The sequence below is a fragment of the Hippoglossus stenolepis genome, chromosome 20 (genome assembly GCF_022539355.2).
Source record: "Hippoglossus stenolepis isolate QCI-W04-F060 chromosome 20, HSTE1.2, whole genome shotgun sequence".
NCBI classification, from domain to species: Eukaryota; Metazoa; Chordata; class Actinopteri; order Pleuronectiformes; family Pleuronectidae; genus Hippoglossus; species Hippoglossus stenolepis.
Window position 1 is genome coordinate 16,737,093 of NC_061502.1, and position 27,032 is coordinate 16,764,124.

Consider the following 27,032-nt stretch of genomic DNA (forward strand, 5'->3'; position numbering starts at 1 on the left):
GTGTGTGTGTGTGTGTGTGTAGACTCCACTCATTCTCAATGCAGGTGACAAATCCCTCTGCCAGTGGAGAGAGGAGAGCATCAGCTGTAGAGATGTGTTCTTGTCCTCCTGGATACGCTGGGACTTCCTGTGAGGTAAACACACACACACACACACACACACACACACACACACACACACACACACACACACCTACAGACACATACACACTGACTTACCGACACAGACCTGCTGCAAAAGTAAAACTTTCTGTATAAAAATAAATAGAAAATTGTCTTGGAAAACGTTATTCTGAATGTACAAAGTGAGTCTATAACACTTTTTTTACAGATTAGGTAAAATTGTTGACATTTTATTTTGTCGACCTACTGACACGCACACAGCTTCTCTCATACACGCAGCATTATTTTAAAACTGAGACATTGCAGTGCACACACAAAGACACACACTAATGATACGACTGCACACACTAAAACAGCTTCCTGCCTTTCTTACTCTGCGTGTGTGTGTGTGTGTTTGTGTGTGTGTGTGTGTGTTTCAGACATGCATTGCTGGCTTTCGAAGGGTTAACGGAGATGTGTACCACGGAGTGTGTGAAGCTTGCCGTTGCCATGAACACGCGACACGATGCCACGAGGTCACAGGACACTGCCTGGTAAGATAATTAACACGTTTATTAAATTGTCCATCTGTTCCATAATTTCTGAGTTAATTCAACTTTTTAATTCATTTTATTCAAATGACTTGAAAAAAACAACAACAGTGAACCACAAGATTTCGAGGGAAATATACAACATATAAACTGTTGAGAAAAGTTCACGTCTCATGTTCAACACACTTAATCACTTTTGATATTTACAATAATCACATAATTTCTTCAGATGGGAAACACACTTTGTTATTATTTAATATTAAAGAGAGAAATTAGCAGTTTTCTCACTTCTATCAGTAAGTCCCACCTAGTGAGCATTAGAGGAACTGCAGGTTGAGACGCTTGAACCTCCAGCTACTTGAATTCACACATGAATGCACACAGACACACACACGATCAGTGCACACACACATACATGCCAACCTGCTCGTGTGCGTCTGCGGCACACACACATCGTCACTCCCCAGTCTACACATTGCCTCAGGCTTAAGCTGTCAGTTAGCATCAAACTAAATACACACACACTGTTTCACACACCAGAACACAAACACACACCAGTGCACACACACACACACACACACACACACACACACACACACACACACACACACACACACACACACACAACACACACACACACACACACACACACACACAGTTGTGGGTTTTGTATTACCATGTTATGTTTCATTATAGATGAGGAGGATGCTGGGATATGTCAGAGGAAACACACACAGGGAAAGACAGAAGACAGTCATGCTGGCTCAATCTCTCTTCTCACACACACACACACAATGAACGACAACTTGACATTAAATCACTCATAGACATGCACACACCCCGTATACATATTCATACACAGTGACAAGCAGACACAAAGATGCACACACTCTTCTTCCCTGGGGACTGTGTTCTCTGGCTTTAGTTGAATGACTGAATGATGCCATGGTCGTATAGGTTAACACAGTGTGTGTGTTTGTTTGTGTGTGTGTGTGTGTCTGTCAGGATTTGTCTCGGCCGCACAGAGACACTGGATCTGAGGAGGAAATGATGTGGAACTTAACTGACACACGCACACTCACAAACATGTACAGTCACTCAGCGTGGAAACATGAAACTTCAGCTGCGGTCGCTGCACGAGTGTGAAGGACCGAGGGGGAGAAAGGAAACGCACCAGTGACGGGAAACACTGCATTAACTTTTAAATAGTCACTTGACTGTCAAGTGGAGCTCGAAAGTCAATTAGGGAAAATTTGATAAATTGAGTTCACTCGCTCAATAGACTTTTCTTCTAGGAGAAAGTTTGGAAGCTCTTATCGTAGTTTGCAATGATGATATTAGCATTCTGTAAAAAAAAACTACAAATATAACCCACTTCATATCTGTTGAGCTTGGCTTAGGTCTTAAATTTCACAACTATTTTACATCTAACTATAAAATAGTAACTTGCCACTTATTTATAATGTATGTCTTCAAATTCATATTAACAAATATCCCCTTATTCCCTATATATTCATTTCACATGTTTAGTCATGTTTTTGTCGTGTATCTTTGCTTTTCATCTTGAAGCACATTGAGTCTGTGCTCGTCATTTGAAATGAGCTTTATGAATAAACTTGACTTGACTTCACAATCTTGATTATGAACTAATTTCTCATTTTTAAACACGGTGCACGGAGCTGCTCGGAAACAGATTAAATGCTGGTATCTGATCAGTTTTATCTCGGTGATGATGTTAGATAACAAACACAGTGAGCCGCTCAGACTCATCTTCATCATGTCTCTGTTTGCCCAATATGTGATTTGAACTTGAACCCGTGTCGCTCCTCCAGGACTGCGACCACCGCACCGCTGGCCCCCACTGTGACGCCTGCCTACCCGGCTACTATGGTAACGCCACCCGTGGGTCACCTGCCGACTGTCAGCCCTGCGCCTGCCCACTCAATCTCCCCAGCAACAGGTAGGTTCTGAAGAGGCCGAGGTTAAAGTCACAATTTAATCAAACGCCTCAATCTATCGCCGCTCAACCCCAATCTCTGTTTTTTGACCCGTCTCTTGATAGTGTTCTTTCCCGACGCTCATTTCTTTTTTTGGGGCTTTAAATAACATCGCCACGAATGGAGGCTTCATCACGATGAAGGAATATAATTGTCACACGAATAGAAATATCGTCGCCGCGGATAGAAGCGTCAATATAAGAGGAGAAATATCTTCCCCCGTGGGTGGAAATGTCATCGCCGCCAGTAGAATTAATAGAATGTGCTATAAAACTTAACACAGTAGCAAACTCAAACATCTCCCACAAGTCATTAAGGTATTTAAACCTTTTCATCACATCCCTCCTCTGGTGTGGAACGGTGCTCGGGCTGTAGATTCTCACGTTACAGCGAGTGTCTGCTAAAAAAGGTTTAAAACAGAAAAGAGCAGAGGTTTAACGTCGGAGGGATGCAACATCTTTACACAGGAATAAATTCTACATCCATCAAATTGTTAGCACTTTATAATGAACACTTGTTAAAGCACACAATCACCACCCACTGACATTTTACTGGATTATGACTAATCTAAGCAGTTATTTCAAAATTAATTGTGAAGTATGTGCTTTTATTTTTGAGTTTGAACAAGGCGACTGTGACATGATGAAAATAAACAAATAAAAGCCCCATGCAGATACTACCTGGGCCTGGTGGAGAAGATTTGCAGTGCCTCCTATTGGCCAATGTTGTTATAATTTTCCAACCATTAATATTAATCAAGGTTTTTAATGATTGGACCAACTCAGTGGTTTAAGGCACAATTTGCACAAGGATGATAAACACTTTTGGAAGTGGTGGTGCCCCCTATTGAGCGATTATGAAACATATCCTGCAAGCTTTATGTATAATGATAATAACAATACTAATAATACTGCTACTACTCCCACTACTACTACTACTACTAATAATAATAATAATAATAATAATAATGATGATAATAATGATGATGATAATAAACCAACAAAAGAGAGTCTGTTATGAGAGGGTGTGTAAGAGTGGGGGAGATAATACCTTAATTAGTGATCAACCCATTTTTACATGATCATTTATCCAATTTGTTAAATTTCAAATATGGATTAAAGCCACTTTAATAAACTATAACTGTTAGTTAGTCAGTTGTAGTTGTTATGAGCAGCGGAAGTATTTAAAATTAACTGCTGATCTCAGTTTACATCTTACTTATGGATGTTTTATCTGATTAAGATATTAGTTTCACAAAAGACAGATGTCCGTGTGTAGCAACAACATGTAAACGCTGGTTAAACGAGACGATCACCTCCTTTTTAATAGATCTGCAGTTTTCTCCAAAGAACCAGAGAGTGATGCTGTACGTTGGGCACAGACACGTCACCAGCGCACGCTCACAGGCAGCAGCAGCTGAGAATCTTCATGTAGTCGTGACACATCGCGTCCCAAACTCCCAGAGCTAAAGAAAGACACTACTCTCTCTCTCTCTCTCTCTCTCTCTCTCTCACCTCTCTGCAGCTCTACCTCGCTCTACCCCCTGCAGTAATAATAGCTTGTAGGTGCTGTGCTTCTCAGCCCCTTAAAAATAGCCCCCCCCCAGTCCCTTATGTGCACTGAGGCCAGCCACTCAAACTGCCAGACGGCCACTCGGCCTGTTGTTAGCAGCGGAGCCTCATCGCTCGTGAACATCTGATAAAGTGATGTTCATATTAGTTTCAGCACAGGAAACAGGCTGGTGATTTACAGCCACTCAATAGAAATCAATTTAGTCCTGCAATGCTGTTCTGTTTCATTTACACCCAGGTTTAATTACCCGGCTGCAAAGGAGGCTTTCTACTGTTTTTACTTGCCAGTCAAAATCTATTAAACATATTTTATTTAGTTAGTTCTCGCTCAGTTATACAGGTTTACCTCCGCTTTGATTTTCATTTTTTTTAAACCCAAATTAAAACTGCATGTTGTGTCAGGCCACTGCAGGTGATGGTTAAATCTGCTCTCTGGTGACATTACATTTTTAATTATTTACTTTCAGGGTTTCTCAACTTCTCAGTTTAACAGTTTTTTCGTCAAACAGTCTTTGTGATAAATGTCATATACTGCAAAGATGATTATATTCATATTTCCCTATTCAACAGTCGCAGCATCTGTAATAAATCTGTAATCAAAGTTAACAGTTTTTCTAAAATGACTGAACAACATGTGTAGTAAAGTAAGTAATTTTTACTTGTGCGGCTTAAGTCTCATTGGAAAATGTGAACTGAGGAACTTTAACTTATGTTTACACACATTCTTCAATCACATCATTTCCCCCAAAACACCAGTGATGAACGATCAGTACAGTTTCTTTTATATTTTTATATATTTTTATTTATTTATAACTGGCCGAACCAGCTTGTAAGTGATTGAGCCAGCTCCTGGTCACGGAGTCAGACCAGCAGTGAATCAGTCTGGGGCCTGGAACCCGAGCCAGGAGAACTATCTATAGTTTATGGAAGTGGGAGGGGGCGACAGAACAGGGGTGAGAGACTATCGCTTCACCCTGTGTCTCTCACTCTCTCTCTCATTCTCTCCATTCTCCATCTCTCGCTCTCCCCTCTGCGGTTCACGTAGAGTACAGTTAGTCGGGAGGACGAGTGTTTTCAAATGAAGGAGTGTGTGGAAGTACAAGACGTTCGAGTGTGAAAGAGACGGGGAAATTAAGTGTGTGTGTCTGTTGGAGTGTTAATGTGAGGACGGGAAAGTGAAAGTATCGACACTGGTTTGTGTGTGCGAGTGTGTGTGTTTGTGTGTGTGGGGAGAGAAACAATGGCCTTAACTCGCCTTTGTCCTCTCCTCTTCCTCCTCTTCGTCCTCCTCCCGTTCTCCACGCTGGGACAACAACGCTCCCAAATTCAACAACGCCTGCAACAACTGTTTCAACAACGTCGCCACGGCAACCGCAACAGCTTCAGCCCCACCTGCCACCTGAGTAATGAAGGGGAGTTGCTGTGTGACCAGTGTCAGCATGGATACACAGGACCACGATGCGACAGGTAACACACACACACACACACACACACACACACACACACACACACACACACACACTGTGCAACACCAAAACACACTGATGCTCAATATTTGTGGCTTCATGTTGAATTGACAGACTTTAAACTTGAAGGTCTATTAATAATAAGAAGAAGAAGATAATGATAAGAAATCCACCTCCATAAATCCGTTGTACCAGTTTACGATTATTCAAATAACAGCATGGTCCATTAAGCACGGATTACGTTCCATGACCTTATTGCAGCATCTTTACAAGTACAACTGCATAATTGACTGAAGTTAATATGCATAGGAGTGATAATCTTAAAAGGAAATCCACCATTATTGTTTTCTTTTCTACAAACTTCCTATTTGGGAGTAAACTCCTTCTCTATAATCATTTTTTTAGTTCTTCATGTCTCGCTGTCCGTCCAGTTTTCTGTCCACACCACATTTATTAGCTGAGTGACGTTCTTCTTCCATTATCTGTGAGTTTTCTTTACCAACCCAGGACTAATGAGAAGTCAGTGAGTAAAACCAGGGTTCAGTGTTTTGAAGTGAAACTGTCCACAGCTGAAACCATCTGTTACTCTTCAGTGTCTTTCACTCATCAATATAATTACTGTGGAAAGATTTAATGCAGGAGAAATTCCACTTTTGCACATGAGGAGTGTTGAGATCCTTTTCATTTATTAATAGATGTTATAGAGCCATCAAACCTTTTAATGAGGCATCAGGTCTGAAGTTATAAATGGTACCGAGTCATTTATAAAGGCAACTCAAAGGTAGAGTCTTATTAAAAATCTATAAATTCATATTTTAAACACTTATATACAAATATCAAAGAGATAAATTGACAGTAATCTCGTTGATGTGGAGAATAATGATAAGACAATTTAAACTGGATGTGGTGGGGACTCGATAGAAAGCAGTACTCCAAATAATATCAAATAAATATTAAATAAATACATGTGATGTCTGGCACGACAATTGATTTTCTCATGTTTTACCAGCTTTACTTCTATTGTGTTCTTTTTGAATCTTCCTCTAAGAGTTTGAATATGTGCAGATTGTTCATCAGTCAGTTTTCCTTGTTTTGAAAAGCACATAAAAAAGGCTCTCGTATATTGTCAGCATATACTCTGATCGTTTTAATCTCCTGGATGAAACATGGCGATCAGGCCGTTGCTATTTGTTGTCAGTCGAACGAGAGCTGCCGCTGGTGGACGCGGCGCCTCGGCTCGCCGGCCTGCATAGTCTGCATGCCTGCCCCTGCTGTCCACAGCAGAATCGGCCTGTCTGCCTTTTGGTCTTTTTATAAACCCCATTTGCCAGTTGGAAAGCATACTGACTCATTGTCGGACCATTTTGTGACAGAGAGGCGTCTGCACCGCACGACCCAGGCAGAGGTCGAGCAGTGACGGGGGAAACCAGTTCAACTCGACTGGTCCACCTCTCCTCCTGATGTTCACCAGTGGGATTCTTCCTATAATATGAGATTAAACTCCACGAGCACCAGAAAGATTCTGAGTTTCTTTTTTCTAAATTTAGACGGCGGTGTTTGTTTTGTTTACAGAATGCATCTGTGTGCATACATTCTTCTGCTCTGATGCCATATGCTGCGTGGGACCACAGCTGTTTCCTGAAAGCAGACAGGAATAAAGAGACCGTGCAGAACACACCACGTAAAAAAATTATATTTTAGTGCTAATGACGTTATTAAAGAGGTAATCAGCAGTCGGTTGGTTTCCTGCTCCGTTCGGTGTAATTGAGAGCTGCTACGCGCTACCTGCTATTACACTTCATTATCTACAGTCCTTTTGTTGTTGTTAGCGGTGATTAATTGTTAATCTGCCAATTTGTCTGTATTATGGACTTTAAGAGAATAAGCTATCCCTATCCCTCCCATGCTAATAGACCATCTACTCGCTGCTAAGAGATTCTGCTCTTCAATATCCTGTCTATAAACAGCCATTTAGAATTATCTGGGAGATGTTTGACACGGATGCCGAACTAATAAGTCAGTTAAAGCTCATCAGCTGCTATTCAGTGCTATGCGGGGGTTTGTCCTCAAATCCAGATGTTTCAAAGGTATTTCAGGTATGTTGCATTTTATCTGGACGCCCTTCCACGAAGAAAATAAGTCAATTTATGGTTAAAGTTATTATTATTCAAGTTCAATATTCAGAGACAGAGCTAGAAAGGTAGAAGACATATGATGATATGAAACATCAGCAGCAAACCTCAGTGGTTGAACGACACAAGTTCTGCAGGACTCACATCTGCGTTTTTACTAAAACTACTTTTAACAGTAAATATGACAAATTCAGTTGATCTCAAATTGCTTTAAAATAATGGGGAATAAAAATATATCCCATGTAGGAGCAGAGCCGGTCGTCCCCTGGCACCGACTCCCCATTTATAACACTAAAAATAAAAGAACATAACTTTTCTGTTCCCCTCACGTCTCCCCCCCCCCATCTGTAATTCTCCACCAGTTGTGTTCACCGACTGCTTCCTGTGTAACTCTGATGGTTTTGACCAGGTGTCTGGCCCCCAGTATATCTGCTTCAAGCACTCTGCACCCTCCACTATAAATACCTCCACTTCCTCCTGAGGCCCAAGCACACACACACACACACACACACACACACACACACACACACACACACACACACAGGGATGAAATAGAATATAATAGAACAGAATAGACACAAAATGCAAACACACACTTAATCCCTGCTTCTCTATCAAAAAGTGGAATTGCTACCCATACCATTCTCCACTTGACGAGGAGGATGTACTTGTAGCAACACACACACACACACACACACACACACACACACACGCACACGCACGCACGCACAGAGTCTAATAAACCAGTTCTATTGAGTACCAAGGAGGGTCAGTAGTAATAATGGCTGGCTGCTCTTGACTCGTTCCCTCTCTCTGTCCTTTATTTCCCCCCCTCTCCTCTCTAAATTCAATCCTCTCTTCAACGTGAAGACCTCCCCCTCGTCTCTATCTCTTTTCCTTTTCCTCTTCTTTCCCCTCCCCCCCTCTCTCCCATTCCAATTCCCTCCTCAGCCTGTGGAGCTTCAGTTCAGCTCAGGCCTGTTTTATTTGCTTTCAGTGGCTCGTTCAAGAGGCTGCGTTCTCAGAACCGTCTCCTCCGGTTAATATTTTTGTGCAGCATCCGGACCTCCTCTCATTATGAACGAAATAAAAGACTCAGACAATTTTGGGACAGTTCACATTTGTGTGTCCTTACCTTTGCGGGGAGACGGCTGACGGACATTTTTTTATTTTTTGTTTCCAATAGCGATACAAATGAAGTGGACAGTATGAGAAAAACAAATCTATTCTAAAAACAGCGAACCAATAATGCTGCTTCAGATAAAATAGGAAAGGACATAAAGCATGTCTGTAAAAGACGTCTCATCATGATGAGTTTTTATTTTTAATTTCAGTGAATATCTTTTTTTGAGTAAAACCTTCAGCCTGTTGTAAATATTTTACATTGGAAATGACGAAAATGTAATGAAACAAACTTTTCAGGTTCGTCTCTGTTGCCCTCTTGGTCTTTGTTAGTTCGTATAATGATTAATTCATATATGTGTTTGTGCAACATGATTTTAAGATGAATTAAACAGGAAGTCATCTCAAGTGGTCGTCAACTTGCTGTCACAATGCTGTTAATTCAGCGCTGATGAGCTTTATTGCTTGTTTACTCTGTGCAGACACGCTGGTTATCAGCTCTGGAGGAGATGTTATGTTTTTTACTATATTTGGAGATCAGTGAGTTCTTACAAAGCTCAAACTGGAAGCTGAGGTAAACGATATTGAAATCGTATTGATATGATATTTGTAGAAGAAATCAGGTAAATTTAATCACCAAAATCCGATGTTTGAAACATGCGCAGTCTAACCTGCCCTCAACTGTTCGGAGGAAGCAGATCACGTTAACAGCTCACGATCACATTGTTCCTGTTTCTCTCTGCCGCCTCCTAGATGTTCCAACGGGCACTTCGGCAAGCCCACTGTGCCAGGAGGCTCCTGCCGGCCCTGTGACTGCCATGGCAATCTGGACCTATCCACACCTGGCAGCTGTGATCCAATCACAGGCCAGTGCCTGCGCTGTCGTCATGGTTACGGCGGAGAGGTGTGCGGCAGTTGCGCCGATGGTTACTATGGAGATGCTGTCATAGCGAAAAACTGCCAACGTAAGAAAACCGACTAACAGCACACATCACAAATAGACAGAAACACACACAATAAAATACATTCTTGTTCAACTTAACACTCTCAGGGATTTTGCTGCTTTAGCCCAACTTGTTCTCGCACAGCCAATGCCAAGGCATTATAATGTATAAATGACATTACTGAGTTTGTTTTAGCTCCATTATTATACATATTATTATTGTGTCTCACTCACTTTGAAGTCCAGTATAAGTGGTACCTTATAGTACATTCCAAAAATACACACCTTTATCTAAAGACATTCTGGTAATAATGTTTCATTAGGGAACTAATCCTGACTTTAGGACTGAAAATGTTAAACTTTGGCAACTCCTAGTGGTGGTGTCAGACAAGACACAGCGTACCACTGCAGCACTGAACCCCCCCCATCCCCACTGACCCCCCCTGCTACACCGAGGATGATCCGGGTAAAGGCGACACACGGTTTTGTCTCTGGAACAAAGGATAAAATTCAAGGATGCTGTTGTTCGAGGGGAAAACAGCATCTGAGTCATTATGAGGAGAAGCCTGCAGTGGTGCTCGCACGTCACAGCAGGAGCATCAGACTGAAAAGTACTACTTCCTCTAAGAAACTCAAATTTAGCTAAATGATTCGTTTGATCCTTCACTCAAATACAGTACGCCATGTGGAGTGTGTGTGTGTGTGTGTGTGTGTGTGTGTGTGTGTGTGTGTGTGTGCCTCGGCAAGCAGCTGTGCCAGTGGGAGGTGTGATGTCTTAGCGGCCCACTGACTGCCAGCTGTATTTAAGAGTGAGAATAAAAAAAGAAAGCGTACAAAAGAGGAGAGAGAGAGATGTCAGTGAATACAGACGAACAGGAGGCGTCTGTTACCGTCTTCATTAAAACCCGCACTGTCGACGAAAAAGGGCGGCGCGAGCACGAGGGTTCTGCAGGAAGACAGATTAACGGACGCCGCACGATGAACGATAGACGGGGGGGCCGGCCGATAAATAGACAGATAAACCCGTCAGACGTGCACAAAGGCAGGCAGACAGGCTGACAGACAGTATTAATGTGCATTTGATAGTTCATTGTTCTCCAGTTGTTTCCCCTCTCCACCCAGCTAAATGGTTATTGATTAATCAGCCTGATCTATTGCTCCTCCTACCGCGCTGATCGGCTGCTCGTGTCTGCAGATGGAGGGTTTGGTATCGATCCTGTACGAATGACAAAAGACCACCAGGAATTATTAAAACACAACAACTCTCTCTCTCTCTCTCTCTCCACCTCTGTCAGGCTGGCTCTCTCGCTCCGTCTCCCTCTTTCTCCCAGTCTTAATGAATTTTATTGAGTGGAGCAGCAGAGTTCAGGCCGAGTCCATTTGTGAACCATTAGACTGCAGAAAATCCTTTACTCTGTCTTTGGGTGTCAGAGTTGCGGCCGTTGTTTTGCAGCAGCCATTTTGTGTCTGTTCCCGCTAGCGGTTCAGTTGGATTCAGTCGGGTGATGGAGACGGTTTCATTTTAGAAAGCAAACTCGACCACAGAGTCATTTGTCGGAGGAAAATTAACTTCTCTGAACATTTGTCACGTGGGGAAAAGATAATTTGCGTTGACATCAGAAAGTGCACGACCTGTGTACACTCTACCTGCCATTTAAATAGAAATCAGAAGTTCACCTGGCTCTTAAAAGAATGGGAGACGGCACTTGGATCAGTTTATCGATGTATTGCAGCCTTGGGCCTGATGTATCAACCCTTTTTTTTCTGCTGTTAAATCAGCGAAGGTGGACTTGAAGACGCCTTAAATGCATCTTTGTAATTCTCTTAGATAATTAAAAGCCTAATGAGTTAGAAACAAACCTGCTCATCACTCTGCCGTCAACGTTTTAAGAACAACCCCTATTCTCGTGGAAGCAGTTTGATTGTTTCCTCACATTTTACTGTCCCGGAGGATTAAATAGATTTTTAGGATAATATCACAGTAAACAGCCATATTTATAATTTGCATTAGTTGGGGCAGTCAAAGTGTAAATCCTTCAATTACTGAACCGTGTGTAATTAAAAAGGAGAAAAACATGATACCGTATGTGGAGAATATCTTTTCATGCATGATCGTGACCTAGAATTCTAAGAGCTCTGTGGCTTGAAGGTCACCGGTTTGAATCCCAGCTCTTGAGCTCTGAATGTGAAGAGAAAAATAATATGGAAGACTTTGCACTTAACACTTGACTCCTGGTTTTGAAACGTCTGCAGTCAAACAGCTTAACCCTGAGTTCCAGCTGTAGATCTGCTCAGTTGACAGTAGTCACTCGGTCAGAAGTGGTGTTTGTGCAGATTCTTTCTCCAGGTCTCTGGGAATCGCTGGAAAAAGCAGGATTTGTAAAGGCCTAGTTAAGCTTTAGGCAAAATCCAATACTGTCCCTTCTGAGAACTTTATTAAGAAAAGCATTTCAGTTCTGGACAGCTCCTCCTTTTGCTCAATGCAACCTCAGTTCTTTGTGCCATGGATTTCACAAGATGTTGGAAAGAAAAGAGTCATTTAAAAGTTTTTTTAAATCAAAGTTTCCATATTTTAATTTCTATAATTTCTATCATTCATTTTAGCCTCTGATCCCTTTATGTTTATATGTTTGTTCATTGTTTTTAATCCGTTTGTGTTTCGTTAATAGCCAGTCTACCATGTGATTGGCTGACTGGATAACTGCATGAATAAGCATGTGCACAGGTTCCTAATAAAGTGAATAAGCGTATATATCTACTCCTACTGTGCAGGGGACTATATGATGGTTTCTGGTGCTGCTTGTAAATTCTAAGACATAACTACATTTACAGAGCTACATCTACATTGGGGACAGAAATAATGAGAAAAATAGACCCTGTGGCAGTTTTTACATATTTTAGATGTTGTTTAATTTTAAAAAACCAAGTGACACAAACCTACAGCGCACTGAAGCGTCTGAACAAACAGGAAACACACATATCAAGCAGATAATCAAGGTTTTAATGCATTTAGTGCACAATATTCAGGCTGTGTCGTTTCCCCTCAGGGCTCCTGAACGCCACATCTCAGCATCTGTATTCTGCACCGAAAATGTTCACTACGTTTTACTTGTTTACCTCATTTGTGGCCGTGATTTGCAGTTGATATGCGATGTTTGCATACTTAATAGATAGGATGACGTTCGGCTGTCTCACCAACGCACCATTGTAGAGCTAATAATAAAGAGGAGATGCACAATAACCACTCCTGCGGATGATATGACAGACGGCTGATTGCCGGGTATCCAAACATAATGTATTTCAATGGGCAAAATGTCATCTCCAGCATCAAGGCCAGCTCTGACACACACACACACACACACACACACACACACACACACACACACACACACACACACACACACACACACACACACACACACACACACAGAAGCAACATTTAATCCAACAAGAAGGCTTTTATTGTGGCGACTGACAGAACGGAGTCCAGATGGTCCCCGAAGGGTGAAACCTGGGGGGGTGGGAGACTGTGTGTGAGATACTGGGTGACGTACAGTACATGTGCATGTTTTCTTGTATGTTTAATCAGGCGATTGTGTGTGTGTTCATGTGTGTACGTGTGTGGGAGAGTGTGTGTAAATATATATAGTGTGTTGCCGTATATGTGTTTCCGCGGATCTCTTTGTGTGTCCGTGTGTGTGGACATCTGTTGTGTCTCTTTTACATCTAAGAGGAGAGAATGGCATGTGATGTGTGCGTGTGAGTTTCTTAAGAAGGTGTGCGTGTTGTTTTTTTTGTGTGTATGTGTGTGTGTGTGTGCTTCTGACAGCCCGGCTTCCAGATGGGAGCTGCAATGTTCAAGCTTTTAATTGTGTATCTAAGGGGTTGATTGGCGTCAGCGGGTGAGTCTTTCCCCATCAGTACGACTTTAAACCCATAAAGTCAAAGGGAGTCAGAAAGTATCGGAGGAAGAGAAAGAGATCAGAGCGTTTGTATGTGAATAAAATGGGATTTAAATAAAGATGGACGACATGATACCACTCAAAAAAGAAGATAAAGCGTCTTGATCGCCACCTGGAGGCTAAATCTTGTCTCTAAACTAAAAAGTCAATACATATTACAAACGTTTTTATCTGGTTCCTGTCATTTTAGGTATTTAACACATTAATGTCCAGTTATTTGATGCTGTTGATACGACCTCGCTACCGTGACTCCGACTGATTGTTGTCGGCGATGCTGCTTTGTCTCAGTAGATCACAAGCTGTTTTTTTTCCTATGCACAGTAAAGAATTGCTGTGTAAGATTTGAATCCTGGAAAGCGTTGAGAGGGATGACAGGAAATGAGGGAGAAGAGGAGAGAGAGAGAGAGAGAGAGAGAGAGAGAGAGAGAGAGAGAGAGAGAGAGAGAGGTCTCCATCCAGACTGAAACTGGGGACATTGTGGTTCCCAGTTGGCGTCTTAACGTCTAAGCAGGATTTAGTTTGTGCTGAATCCTGCTGGCACAGAATCCAGGACCTCCCAGATTGGAACCAGCACCTCTGTGGTTCCAGCACCTCCTTTTGTCACTTTGAAAATCAGTAAATTTATTATATGCAGTATTTAGTGTCATATAATCTTTCATTCCTTTTGAAGTCGTAAATCGCTGGTTTGAAATCTGTCATATTTTAGCCTCATCCTAATGTGTGACTTGATTGTTTAGCTGTTGTTTTAGAGACATTGTGTAGTTTGTTGTGTGGAGCGATTAATTTAAATGAAGCTGAGGGAGATCGATAGAAAGACAGAACACGTCACTTAGTCTCTGAGGCTGTTTGCTTTTCGTAGTTGTAAATAGAACTTAAATCCATTTTCCCTCCGTTGTGGGCTGTAGACTTGCTTAGCTCATTTACTCTCACATTTGCTCACACTGGTTTTCAAATAGAAAAATACATTCTGGAGACTGAAGAACCTTTTTTTTTTTTGGGCAATAGCAGATTTTCTCTAAATTGTGGTGAGCAGGATATTAAAGCGCATATTTACAGCTAATCCTGAATAAGCTGGATCTGAGCTCTTATCCAGTCGACTGCAGCGTAAAGTCAACACACTGACAAACTTGTGGTGATGTTAAACCAACATGTGCCGTACTAGACATGTTGCAATGGAAGAAAATCATAAATGATGTAAAATTGACCCTCTCCCTCTCCCTCTCCCTCTCCCTCTTCCTCTCCCTCTTCCTCTTCCTCTTCCTCTTCCTCTTCCTCTCCTGCAGCCTGTCAGTGCCACACCAATGGCTCAGTAGTGGAGGTGTGCAACCAGGAGACCGGACAGTGCCAGTGCAAAGACAACGCGGTCGGGCGACAGTGTGACGAGTGCATGGTAAGTTGTTTTGAGAGACACACACCAGTAGAATCTCTTTTGCTGTTGATTCATTTATGTTCCAGCTTCTTTTCCAGTTAGTTGTAAATTTCAATTTAACAGTCTCAAGTATCACAAACCTCGAATTCATCTGTTTTCATTCTGCTCTTATTTGTTTTACACCTTATGTTCCTCATTACTTTACATCAAATGTGTGTTTTAATTAAGCAACAACGTGGAGCGAGTGTCGCGGGTAAAAGCTGATTTATGTTCCCTCTAATTGTAATTGACCACTAGTACCTGCTGATGTACTATGAATCAGGTAGTATGACACATATTCAGCCTGTGAGTACTTGTAACAATCCGGCAGAAATCAAGCTGTGTAGATTTTGATGTACGACTGTTTTTATTATGTCAGCTTTCAGGCCATAACAAGAAAAGCTTGTGTTTCACCTCTACATTTCTATTATTGTGTAAAATATAACTACTTCATGATACTAATGTGATATTTGCAATAATAATGAAAAGTGTTTATATTTCAATTACTCGTTCTCATTGGTCCCCTGTCCGCCCCTCGCTCCACACGTCTGTGCTCTGATTGGCTCAGCCTAACTGCTGGTGGGATGCTGAGCGTCAGGAGTGTGCGGCCTGTCGCTGCAGCCCCCCCGGCTCTATGTCCCAGCGCTGCGACGTCGAGGGCCGCTGCATCTGCCGCGCCGGCTTCGTGGGCCGCCGCTGTGACCTGCGTCGCCAGGGTTACGAGAGGCGGGAGACACGGCGGCCCGTGGAGAGTGTTCCCGTGCAGGTCGTGCAGCAGAGATGGGCGGGGCCGTCCGGCACGGGGGGTTGTCCCCGGGGGGCGTACAAGCCTAAGATAGCGGTAACACACACTGCACGTGGTTTACAGTGGTGTGTTGTTAGTAGCATGAGTGTGTCGCTGTTAACTTGGTGTGTGAAGTTTTCATTAACGCAGAGAAAGAGGCCGAACAGGTTAAAGCACAATGTGTGTGTCCTTGTTGTCGTAGCTTTGGGGCCTGGATCTTAAATTAGTGCATGAAAGGGGTGTGTTTTGTGCAAAGGTTTCATTAACATGGCTGCTTCAGAGTTTCTATTCATCCTGCGGGGAAACATAGCGAGTGATCATTTTTACACCATATGATCATAAGGCATCATCCAAGAATGAGCCTCTTTAAGGAAGTTGATGTTTGTTGTTGCTGGTTTGGTTTGTTGAGTTGTTTTTTTATTTGTCTGCAACAGATTCAAGTATTTGTATCTGAGTGTCAGAATTGGCCTTGGCTGGTTCATACTCTACCTTGAGGGACAGTTTGTGGATGTGTGGGCTCAGTGAGATAAACCTGCGTGGCCTTGTATTCGTTTCCTTCGCAGCAACGAGGAGGCGTTTCAGTCTTTTATGTTTTCTCTTTTCCTGGAAAAAATCTTGAAAAGTCTTCATTTGTTTAGTCAGTAGTTAAAGAGGGTGAACCAACAACCTTCTGGTTAGTGGATGAGCCTTTCTGAAGTGTCCTTGGGCAAGATATCTAACTCCGTATTGCCTCTGGCTGTGACAAGTGTATGAATGGGTGCATTTAGAAGTGCTGTATGAAAGAGCATGAATGGGTGAATGGGATTTGCACTGTGAAGCACTTTGACTGGCCAACAAGACTAGAAAAACGCTATATAGATCTAGTCCATATAGATATAATCTCACCTTGTAACCTGCTCGTTTTGTGCATCTGCAGCTTGTCGCACTTTCCCTCCCCCACGTGTTTCCAGCTCAGTTTCTAACTCGCCTCGTGTGTGACTGTGTGTCTCCAGCCTCAGACTCACGGCATCAGAACAGGCGGACAGTGCGTCCCGTGCCACTGCAACTCCTTTGGTTCCAAGTCGTTCGACTGCGATGAGATCGGTCAGTGTCGGTGTCAGCCGGGCGTCAGCGGACCCAAGTGCGACCGCTGCGGGCGAGGATTCTTCAACTTCCAAGAGGGCGGCTGCACATGTGAGCGTCAGGATAGACGGGGCCGTGTGTTTCCTTTAATAACGTGATACTAGCCCTCAGAGTCAAACATGCAGTTTTGTCCTGTTCTTCCTTTAATTTGCTATGAAAGCACCGTCAGCATCACAAGATGTCCTTGTTAAAGTGCTGCCCTGTTCTTCTTTCTTTTTTTAATTTAAAGTTTACACAAATTGTCTGCAGAGTGCCTCTATTTGAAAAGCTATTATGTCATGTCAGAAAAAGCAAGTGCGAGCTTTCACATTTCATAATTACTGCAAAATTGCATCTTTTTCTGGCCCACAAGTAGGACAAAGTTAAAACACTGGGAAGGACAAAAATGCTAACGGTTGAAACAAATTCCCTGAATATCAGCCGCTGACTTTATTTTGAAACACAGCTCCTTGTCAATGTGGGCATTTCTTTTGTTCTAGCTTCACATGGACGTGATGATATTTCTAAAAGCAGAATTGCAGAACATATGCATATATTCCTCCCACGTTTATAATGCCAGGGACGATCGTCTATTTTTAACACTTTTATCATAAATAGTTGATGAAACGTGCATCTTGTAAAACTCATTATACACAAAGACAGTCAACAAGCCTCCCATCTATACGTATAGATACTTAAAGGAAGAGACACATGAAAGACAGAAGGAGGAAATAATAAAGATCAAGTTAAATCGTTTAGATCCAGAATCTGCAGATAATGGAACGATGATCAGCGTCAAACCAGTTGGAAATTCAACAAGTACATATCTGAATTCACAGATCAAATTAAAGGGGCTCGTTAGTTGTCCGGTGTGTATTTGGATTTCAACTGTGCACCAACTGGAGATGGATTTTTATTTTTGCCACTTTTGCAAATGTGAGCTGCAGCTCCAGGTGTTGACGGTCTGGGGCATTGTTTTCATCTCCTGCTAATACACGACAAACCCTGATCGATAAAGATTCATAAAGTGTTGTCGATGGATAAAATGGATATTTGTCATTAATCTACACGTAAAAGAAAATGCAGCCGATTTATGAAAAACAAATCATGCAAGCTTTAAAAGAAAAACTGTCAGAGAAGAGTTTTTCAGAAGCATTTATATCTCTTGTCTTCTCTATTTATTAAATTCCATTAACCCCCCCCCCTCTCTCTCTCTCTCTCTTGCTCTCTCGCTCTCTCTCTCTTTCAGCCTGCCAGTGCAGCCATGTGGGAAATAACTGCGATGCAAACACAGGACAGTGCATCTGTCCTCCCAACACTATTGGCGAGAGGTGCGACCGCTGTGCTCCAAACCACTGGGGCCATGATATAATAACTGGATGCAAGGTAAAGCTGAGAGGAGCACGAGTGTCCTTTACACGTGACGCCTCATAAACAAAGAAATCACATCAATAAATCCAGTTCTAGGCCTTTTTCCATTTCAGCTTTTTATCACTTTAATTCTCAGTGACTTTCTTCATTGCTCTTTTCCTCTTTTTTTTTGCCTCATTTCATCTTCTCTTTCTTTTTTCCTCCCTCCGCCTCTTTCTGAATGCTCCTTCTCCTCCTTCTCTGATTATCACTGTGCTTGTTGCTCCGCTCAAACTTGTTGGAAAAGCTGCGAGGCAGCAATAACAGTAAACTATTTAAGAGTAGTAATAGACTATTAGCAAATGGAGGCGGGAAGTGGAAAGCACTGTAAGTCCTGGTTTAGTGCGGGAGGACGACAACAGAGGAATGCAACAGATCTGAGTGCTGCAGAACAAAGTGGAGCTAAGCAAAGCAGAAAAAAGCAAAAGAACTATTACAAAAAGAGAAAAAACAAAGTGGAGCCAAGCAAAATACGTCACATTTAAAAAAAATTGGAAAAACTGTTTCTCTTTATGTCGAACACTTTAGTCTGTGTTTATATCAGAGGGAATTAACAACTGGATATTACAGCAAAATGCAGCGAGTGTATTTAACAGTTGTTCTATTCATCTCTGCCTTTAGATTGAAATCTGCAGCTTCTCTGTTTATGATTGCGAATGTTTTCCTTCAGATTTTCCCTCACGGCAAATAAAACATCTATTTTTATAGTGTGTGAGATATTTCTTGGTTCTCAAACCCGTCAGTGTTGCTTAGGTGATAACAGGTTTGAGGGTGATTTCATTTGCACCTTCCATTAGTGCAAGACGGAGAAATACCAGTGTATAAATAGGTATAAATAAGTCATAGATTCAGAATTATACAAAGAACATCAATATTAAAATGAATACCACTGCACCTAATGGTCAATTTAGTAATAATATAATATGGTATATTATATCATGACAATGCATCAACGTAAACGTGAAAGATGGTAAAGGTCGGACTCATTTCATGGATAATAATGTTTTGTATCCGTGATTTAAAGCTGTGGATAAGAAGAAGTACAAAGAACAAATGTATATAGAAGCACAGAAATATAAAGTTACAAAAAATGGAATTAAAAGTGTTGATTCCACAGGAGAATGTATCTGTGTGATCTAAAGTTTGTTGTGTGTCCCTGTTGTGTTTCTGTCCTGTGCACATTGTGTGTCTTCTAGGAGTGTGGCTGCAGTGTGGTCGGCTCCGTGACGCAGCAGTGCAACATGAACACGGGCTGCTGCTTGTGTCGGGATTCCTTCAGAGGAGAGAAGTGCAATGAGTGTCAGATTGGATACAGAGACTTTCCTCAGGTGAATCGTTTGTTTCATAAAGTGAACTTTTGTTTATTTGAAACTAAGAGAGATAAAAGATGTCTTTTTGTTAGTTCAAGGTCGAGGGTTCATGAATAGTTTGTCATGGCAACAGAGCAGATTTAACTTCATCCTGTTGAGAAGTTGATTTTCAGAGAAACCAGTTTTTTGGAGCTGCAGGAGCTCGGCCCTGGTAAAATAAGAGAACAGCTCCGTGTTGAGTCTGAACTTCCGTGATGTTCCCACTGAGAGTGAAGAGAGAAGATAATGACGACATTTTCATTCTGTAGTGTCTGAAGTTTAATGGTTTGGTGAAGCATAACAACTAGGACCCACTCTGGCGGCTCCTCGCTTTGCCTGCTGCGTTGTCGATAACAGAAGCTTGGGCGTTGTCTGCATCCACGTTTTTTTTTTTTCCCACAGTGCACCCAGTGCGGCTGCGACGTCTCCGGGTCGGACAGCGAGACCTGTGACCTGGAGAGAGGAGTTTGTGGCTGCGCTGATCGCACGGGGAAGTGTAACTGCAAGGTACAGGGCACGCTCACAGACACACACACACACACACACACACACACACACACACACACACACACACACACACACACACACACACACATTTAGTCATCGTGGCCACTTTCTCACATGATGTTAAAGAACGCTTTTATATTCCTGGCAAAATTATCAATATCCTGTCCAATCCTGTCGCCTTTATCTTTTCAACCTGATACAAAAATATAGTTAAACCGGAAGTAATTTCTGCTAAAGTTTGTGAAAATCAACTCAAGAAATATGCAAAGCAGGTGAAAAATCTCTGTAAAGTAGAAGATCTAGTCTTTGCTCATTGGTCAGTTTACTCATCCAATGACAGTAACAATACAGAGACCACTGACGTCTGAGTAATGAGTTAATGTGATAAAAAAAAGATTTCTTAGTTTAAATTCTACCAGTAGATGATAGATTAGATAACAAATTTAAACAGATTATTAAATCTACTGCACATAGTTTGTCTGTCCTTTTGTGTGTGTGTGTGTGTTTCCTTGTATTTGTGTGCATGTGTGTAATCATTGCAGTCAATGTCACAGTGCTGAGTATAAAAGTGTGACAGGCTCTATACGCTCTATACATTCACACAAACAGTATATACACTGTACATATAGATATATACCGTCTTCTGTGCTGTCTAAGAATAAGTAGGGTACTTAGTGTCGCCCTGTCCCTAACATGCATGGTTATAAACATCATTATTCAAATATTTCTTTATAACGATCCAGGAAGAAGAAAAATGTCCCATCTTCATTTTCTAAAAGTGCAAAGAATGACACAAGGACTTGACATAACCTGTTTAACAGTGTAAATAGACCCAGAGTGATTTCCTGGATAATACTGGAGATTTCTTTCATTTTGATTTATTTTATATTTGTATTCATATATCTGGTTTTACTTTGTGATTCCTTTGTCACCATTTAATCTGTCTTCCTCTGCCTCCCTGCTTGACACACACACACACACACACACACAGCACACACGCACACACACACACACACACACACACACACACACACACACACACACACACACACACACCACACACACACACACACACACATTCATGCTCATGCACACTCACTGGTATATTCACTGTGAGGGACAGAGAGACTTGAGACGCCTTTTTATCTCAGCTGTCACTGACTGATCACATTATCCCACATAGACAGTGACAATTGCGAGAACAAACTTACACACACACACACACACACACACACACACACACACACACACACACACACACGTCACTGTCATCTTGACTCTGAACAGGTAGGAGGTTGACTGCCTGTCACTCAAACAGTCATTTTTCAGATGGTACCTGTTATTCTGTCAGTGGGACTTGTTTCTGTCTGATTAATAATATAACAAATTAAAATTAAAGGTGTAATCCATAAATGGGAAATTCTATATATATTTTTCACAAGATAATATTAAATTGCTTAATGGTCTTGAATTTCAAATTATGTTGAATTATATGTAAAAGAAATACAATCAACAATCAAATGACACCCCCGTCTTCTTTCTGAGTTAATAACTTCCCAGGACTTTTCAGTTTTACCAACTAAAATCCTCTTTTTGCTGTAGAAAAAAAAGCTAATTTAACAGAGTAGCTGTCTTAAACCTGTAGTTTCCTTCTCCCTCACACAGTTCTTGGTCTTTTCTCACTAACCTGCAGGACTGTCTGACAGAACTCAACATTAATTGGATGATGTTTTGTTGACAGCACTGTAAGACTTCCCTTAGCAGAGAGAAGGCTCAATGCACGGCCCTGTCCACACTCCCACTTTAGACCAGGCGGCTTTCGGCTTATTTACTCCACATGTAAACACTCAGTGCAGCTGGATACAAGCAGACGCTATTTTTCTTATTTCCCATCTAAATGCAGCAAAAGGCATCAAATTCATTTTTCTCTGCTGTTTTGTTTTGAGTGTGTTTTTAATCGTAGAACTGTTTGTCCAAGTTTGACAGATAATCACCAATTAAAGTTAAGAAACTGAAGGTTAGAGAGAGACTTTTTCCACTAGAGGACCAGTGAGACCCCCCCCCCAATCTTACTGGTTCTCCGTCCTGCTGAAGTGTCCTGGAGCAAGGTGTTAAATCCCGAATCCAACGCTGCAAGAGTGTGGATGTTAATTTAATAAAAGATAAGACGCTTTGAGTTTGAATCAGGTTTCCTGTAAGTGGCTCATGTCACCAAACGTTTCCACCACAACATTCAACATTGTGTTTGTTCCTCATTCCAGGCGAACGTGGAGGGAGACAACTGCGACCGCTGTAAGCCCAACGCGTTTGGGTTGTCGGTGCGAAACCCACTGGGCTGCAGCAAGTGTTACTGCTACGGCCTCACAGAGTCCTGCACTGAGGCTCAGGGGCTGATCCGGATGTGGGTGAGTCGACGCATCTCACTTTGTTTCACTTCCTGTCGGACGTCTTTTCATTTAGAAATAAGACGATAGGAGACTATGTGAATATTACCCTGTTTTTAACACCTGAATCTGATTGGACAATGACAATCTCTAATCCTGGTCAAACTGCCAATCAGAGGGCAGATGGTTTTATTGGCTTAATCTCCACTCTCTCTGAAAGGTGTAGATTTTCAAAATGGACGATAGCGTATATGGCAAATTTAAATACACAGCACATTAAATTCCTTATTACTTTCTACACCATCATCAAAACTAATCAAACGCAAACTTGTTAAATTAGGACCTGGCCTGGCTCATACATTACGTCATGGATACAATCACACATTCTATAACAAAGTGACATCACCACATACTCAGCAAGTTTCCTATCCAGCTGTTTGAGTGGCAGCCTGTTTTTTTTTTTTAATAAAGCCTCTGCATATCAGAAACGGTTGCCATCAGCGATAAACCTGGCGTTTCCATGGTAACCGACAGTGTTTTGGGATGGAGTGTGGCGAGAGACGTTTCATTTGAACGACAAACATTCACTTCATTTATTGTTCACACAGAGAGAGAGAGAGAGAGAGAGAGAGAGAGAGAGAGAGAGAGAGGAAAAATTGAGAGGAAAAATTGAGAGTTTATTGGAAAGAGGGAGATTTTCTTTGAACCACTGAATCGTGAGATTACACTGAGTGGAGAGGGACATGCGCACACACACACAGACACACAAACACACACGCATGCCCTCAGTCACCATATCTAGACACCATACACTACACAAACACTGTCTACATCCATTCACATGCGCAAACAGACACACACGTGTATTCTGACATACATATACACACATGCAACCTATTTTGTGGTATTTTTCTCTGTGGGTGAATATTTACTGGTTGTTAAATACTGATCTACAAATCTGCACTAATGTCATTCAGCAAAAAACTAAAAAGAAAAATCTCTTTCTCCTTAAAAAAGGTGTTTGGTTGTATTTGTGTTTTTTATTTATCTATATCTATTTATAATGATGTTTATGGTTAAACTGTATTATATCGAGCCTCAACTACATTTCCTTTTTCCTACATACACTATTCACACTATTCCTGCTACTTATGAGATATCACAGTTTTATTGAGCAAATTGCAAACGACAATTTAGATCAAATATATTAATGTTTGGAATTTAATTCATTATAACTAATACTTAAGACTGAAATTGGCAATCTCCCATCCCACATGCAGCTTCCTCTTCATTATGCAGCTCGTACCGCCGGTGTGTCCGCGCGCTATTGTGAGTTAATAGATTTAAGATTCTTTTCCGATTCCACTCAACCAAAGTCAGCTCCTTCATATTATTCACACAATTTCGACAGTGGTGGACGACGGCGGCGGAGAGAGAGATCCAGGCTCCAGCGGATGAAGCTATTTTTAAATTGGTCCACTCAACCACAACCCACAGTCAATAATAAACCCTGATATTATTCAGGTCATATTGAAGTATCAACACCTGAAGTGGGAGAAGGAGAAGGAGAAAGAAAAGGGCTTGAGTTTCCTCAGCCAGTCGGTAATAACTCAAATATGATTCTCGTATCAGATGCCAGAGACACAGAGATGAAATCAGTTTAAGGTTAAATTCTGAATTGAAATTTCTTTGACAGACCTTGAACAATAATAAGCCAGAGAAAGCCAGCAAAGGAGCAGTCGTCACATTGAAAAGAGCAACAACACTTTTCATTTAGAATTGCTGATTAACAATAACGCAATTATTATAAAACCCTGGGTTAGTGTACAGTTTTGTTCCCTTCACCATAAAATCACCACAAAATCACAGATTTCACACATTAATGGGGAAACAACACTTATTCTCCTGATAAATATAATTTTCCAGTAAATATCAGACAATTAACTATTTAATTACGATGGATAATACGTCTCCATTTCCTCCTGTTGTCCAAAAATGAAGTCACGAGTCAGTCTCAGCTGTAACTGAGCAGAACTACCGAAAAGGACAGAAAGCATCTTTGAGGAAAACTTACAAACTTAACTTTTTTTGTTTGATCCATGTTGCATCCACTAACATGGAGGAGGTGAACACCAAACTCTATGGGTAACCAGTCAACACCATTTAAATGAATCCTATTTCTTTTACAGCAAAGTCTTGGTTCTCCTTCAATAGGCTCAATGTCAACCTCACTGTTGTGTGCCTCACTGTAGTTAACGCTGAAGCCGGAGCAGACAGTGCTCCCCCTGGTGGACAAATCCAACAGCGTTGAGACGAGGAGAGGCGTGAGCTTCCAGCACCCGGAGATCCTTGTCCACTCGGAGCTGGTGGCGCCAACCCTCTCTGAACCCTACTACTGGAAACTGCCCGAGCAGTTCAAAGGCTCCATGGTAGGAAACAATAATGACCTTCTCAAGATTTTATTAATCCAACCTCGAGGGCAGTTTTCAGATATTAAGACGTCTTTTATCACGTGTATATGTCTTTTCTTTAGATCACAGCGTACGGTGGTCAGTTGAAATACGCGGTGTATTACGAGGCCAGAGATGAAACTGGCCCCTCCTCCTACGAGCCTCAGGTCATCATCAAGGGCGGTCCCAGCCGCAGCGTCGTGATGACACGCCACGTACCGGGACTCCAGATTGGTCAGCTCACCCGCCACGAGATCGACATGACGGAGGTGAACTAGAGCTTGAGATAAAAGTTGCATGTGGAAAAATGTTTTTTTTAAGAGTTAAGAATAAGCTTTTAAATGTTTTGATCAATAGGAACAGGAGTTATAGCATTGCTAATAGATGGCGATAGTGGTAACATTTTGTGTGTGTGTGTGTGTGTGTGTGTGTGTGTGTGTGTGTGTGTGTGTGCAGCATGAGTGGAAGTATGCAGATGGCAGGTCCATGACTCGAGAGGACTTCATGGACATTTTGTTCTATGTGGAATACATCCTAATTAAGGCATCCCACGGCAACTTGATGAGACACAGCCGGTAACACACACACACACACATACACACACTCATATTGTTCAATGCAGCTCTGCACAGTGACGTCCATGAATAAATATTAAAATCATCTATGCTAAAGACGTTTTACTCAACAGAAATATATATATATCTGCTACTAATAATCATTACAGCTCCATGTGGATATCTAACATAATGAAATCTGTCATTTTATCTACTTTGAAATGATGTAAAGAAAAGTACCGTCGCTCTGGTGTCCACAGACAGATGTTCATATCTGTTTTAATGGATGTCTCTGTCCCTCAGTATTTCAGAGATCAGTCTCACAGTGGCAGAGGACGGCCGATCGACCAAAGAGAGTGAGAAAGCCCGTCAGATAGAAAAATGTGACTGTCCAACGGGATACTCCGGACTGTCTTGTGAGGTGAGCACACACACACACACACACACACACACACACACACACACACACACACACGTACGGATGCCCACACATGAAGACCTGCATCTATAAAACATTTACTTCCCCAGACAGTATTTCAGTAATTCAATACGAGTGATCAGTTAATTGCAGTAGCATTTTGAAGAGCATCCAGTACTGTACAATAGCAAAGGAGAAACTGCAAAGAAAAGTCGTAGAAGTAGATTTTCGATGTTTGTTGATATTGAATTTCATGGAAATCAGTTCAGTAGTTTTTATCGTTATCTTGCTGAAAAACAAACAAACCAGTGGACAGGGGTGAAAACATAACCTCCTCGGCTGATGTAATAATATATCAAAGAGAAATATCACGGCAAGACCATGTTAATATTGTCACAAGTTTAAAAACCCCACATTTTGTATCTGGTATTAATACAAACATTAATTGCCGAGCGAGCTGAACCCAGCTCCCAGAGGAGCGATGTTTTTCTTGTGTGCTGCCTTTTCTACTCAGAGAGAATGTAAACACGGAGGTCACGGCCTCGGCTTTCAATACTATCTCAAATATTCCAATTTACATTTAGTTCAGAGTTTAAGCCTCTGCGGCGCCTTTCAGACTTTTTCATATTTTAAAAAACGTAATTATTTTATTTTAGTTTGATATTGTCGGAGCAATTGACTTCCAGCGGTGTCCGGCTCCTGCTCTTAAGCCACAGAAAGCATAAAGCAGTGACTCAATCTTTACTGTAATGAGGATTTTGCAGAGACGGCTTATGATATACAGCGCCGCCGCTTCGGGGCAATTCTGCTGGACGGCGGCGC

The 27,032-nt window shown here is 41.7% G+C and overlaps 1 protein-coding gene across 1 annotated transcript in view; it reads left to right on the forward strand.

The window, feature by feature from the left end:
• lama2 (laminin, alpha 2) overlaps positions 1-27,032 on the forward strand; it is a 138,572-nt gene that overhangs the window by 60,992 nt on the left and 50,548 nt on the right. The window contains 16 exon segments of the mRNA XM_047338003.1: positions 23-134; positions 542-655; positions 2,485-2,612; positions 5,601-5,687; positions 9,694-9,905; positions 15,129-15,235; positions 15,822-16,094; positions 17,030-17,210; positions 18,388-18,524; positions 19,745-19,876; positions 20,300-20,404; positions 22,666-22,809; positions 25,041-25,217; positions 25,322-25,507; positions 25,695-25,813; positions 26,096-26,213. Of these exon segments, the coding sequence (XP_047193959.1) occupies positions 23-134; positions 542-655; positions 2,485-2,612; positions 5,601-5,687; positions 9,694-9,905; positions 15,129-15,235; positions 15,822-16,094; positions 17,030-17,210; positions 18,388-18,524; positions 19,745-19,876; positions 20,300-20,404; positions 22,666-22,809; positions 25,041-25,217; positions 25,322-25,507; positions 25,695-25,813; positions 26,096-26,213 (2,332 nt within the window).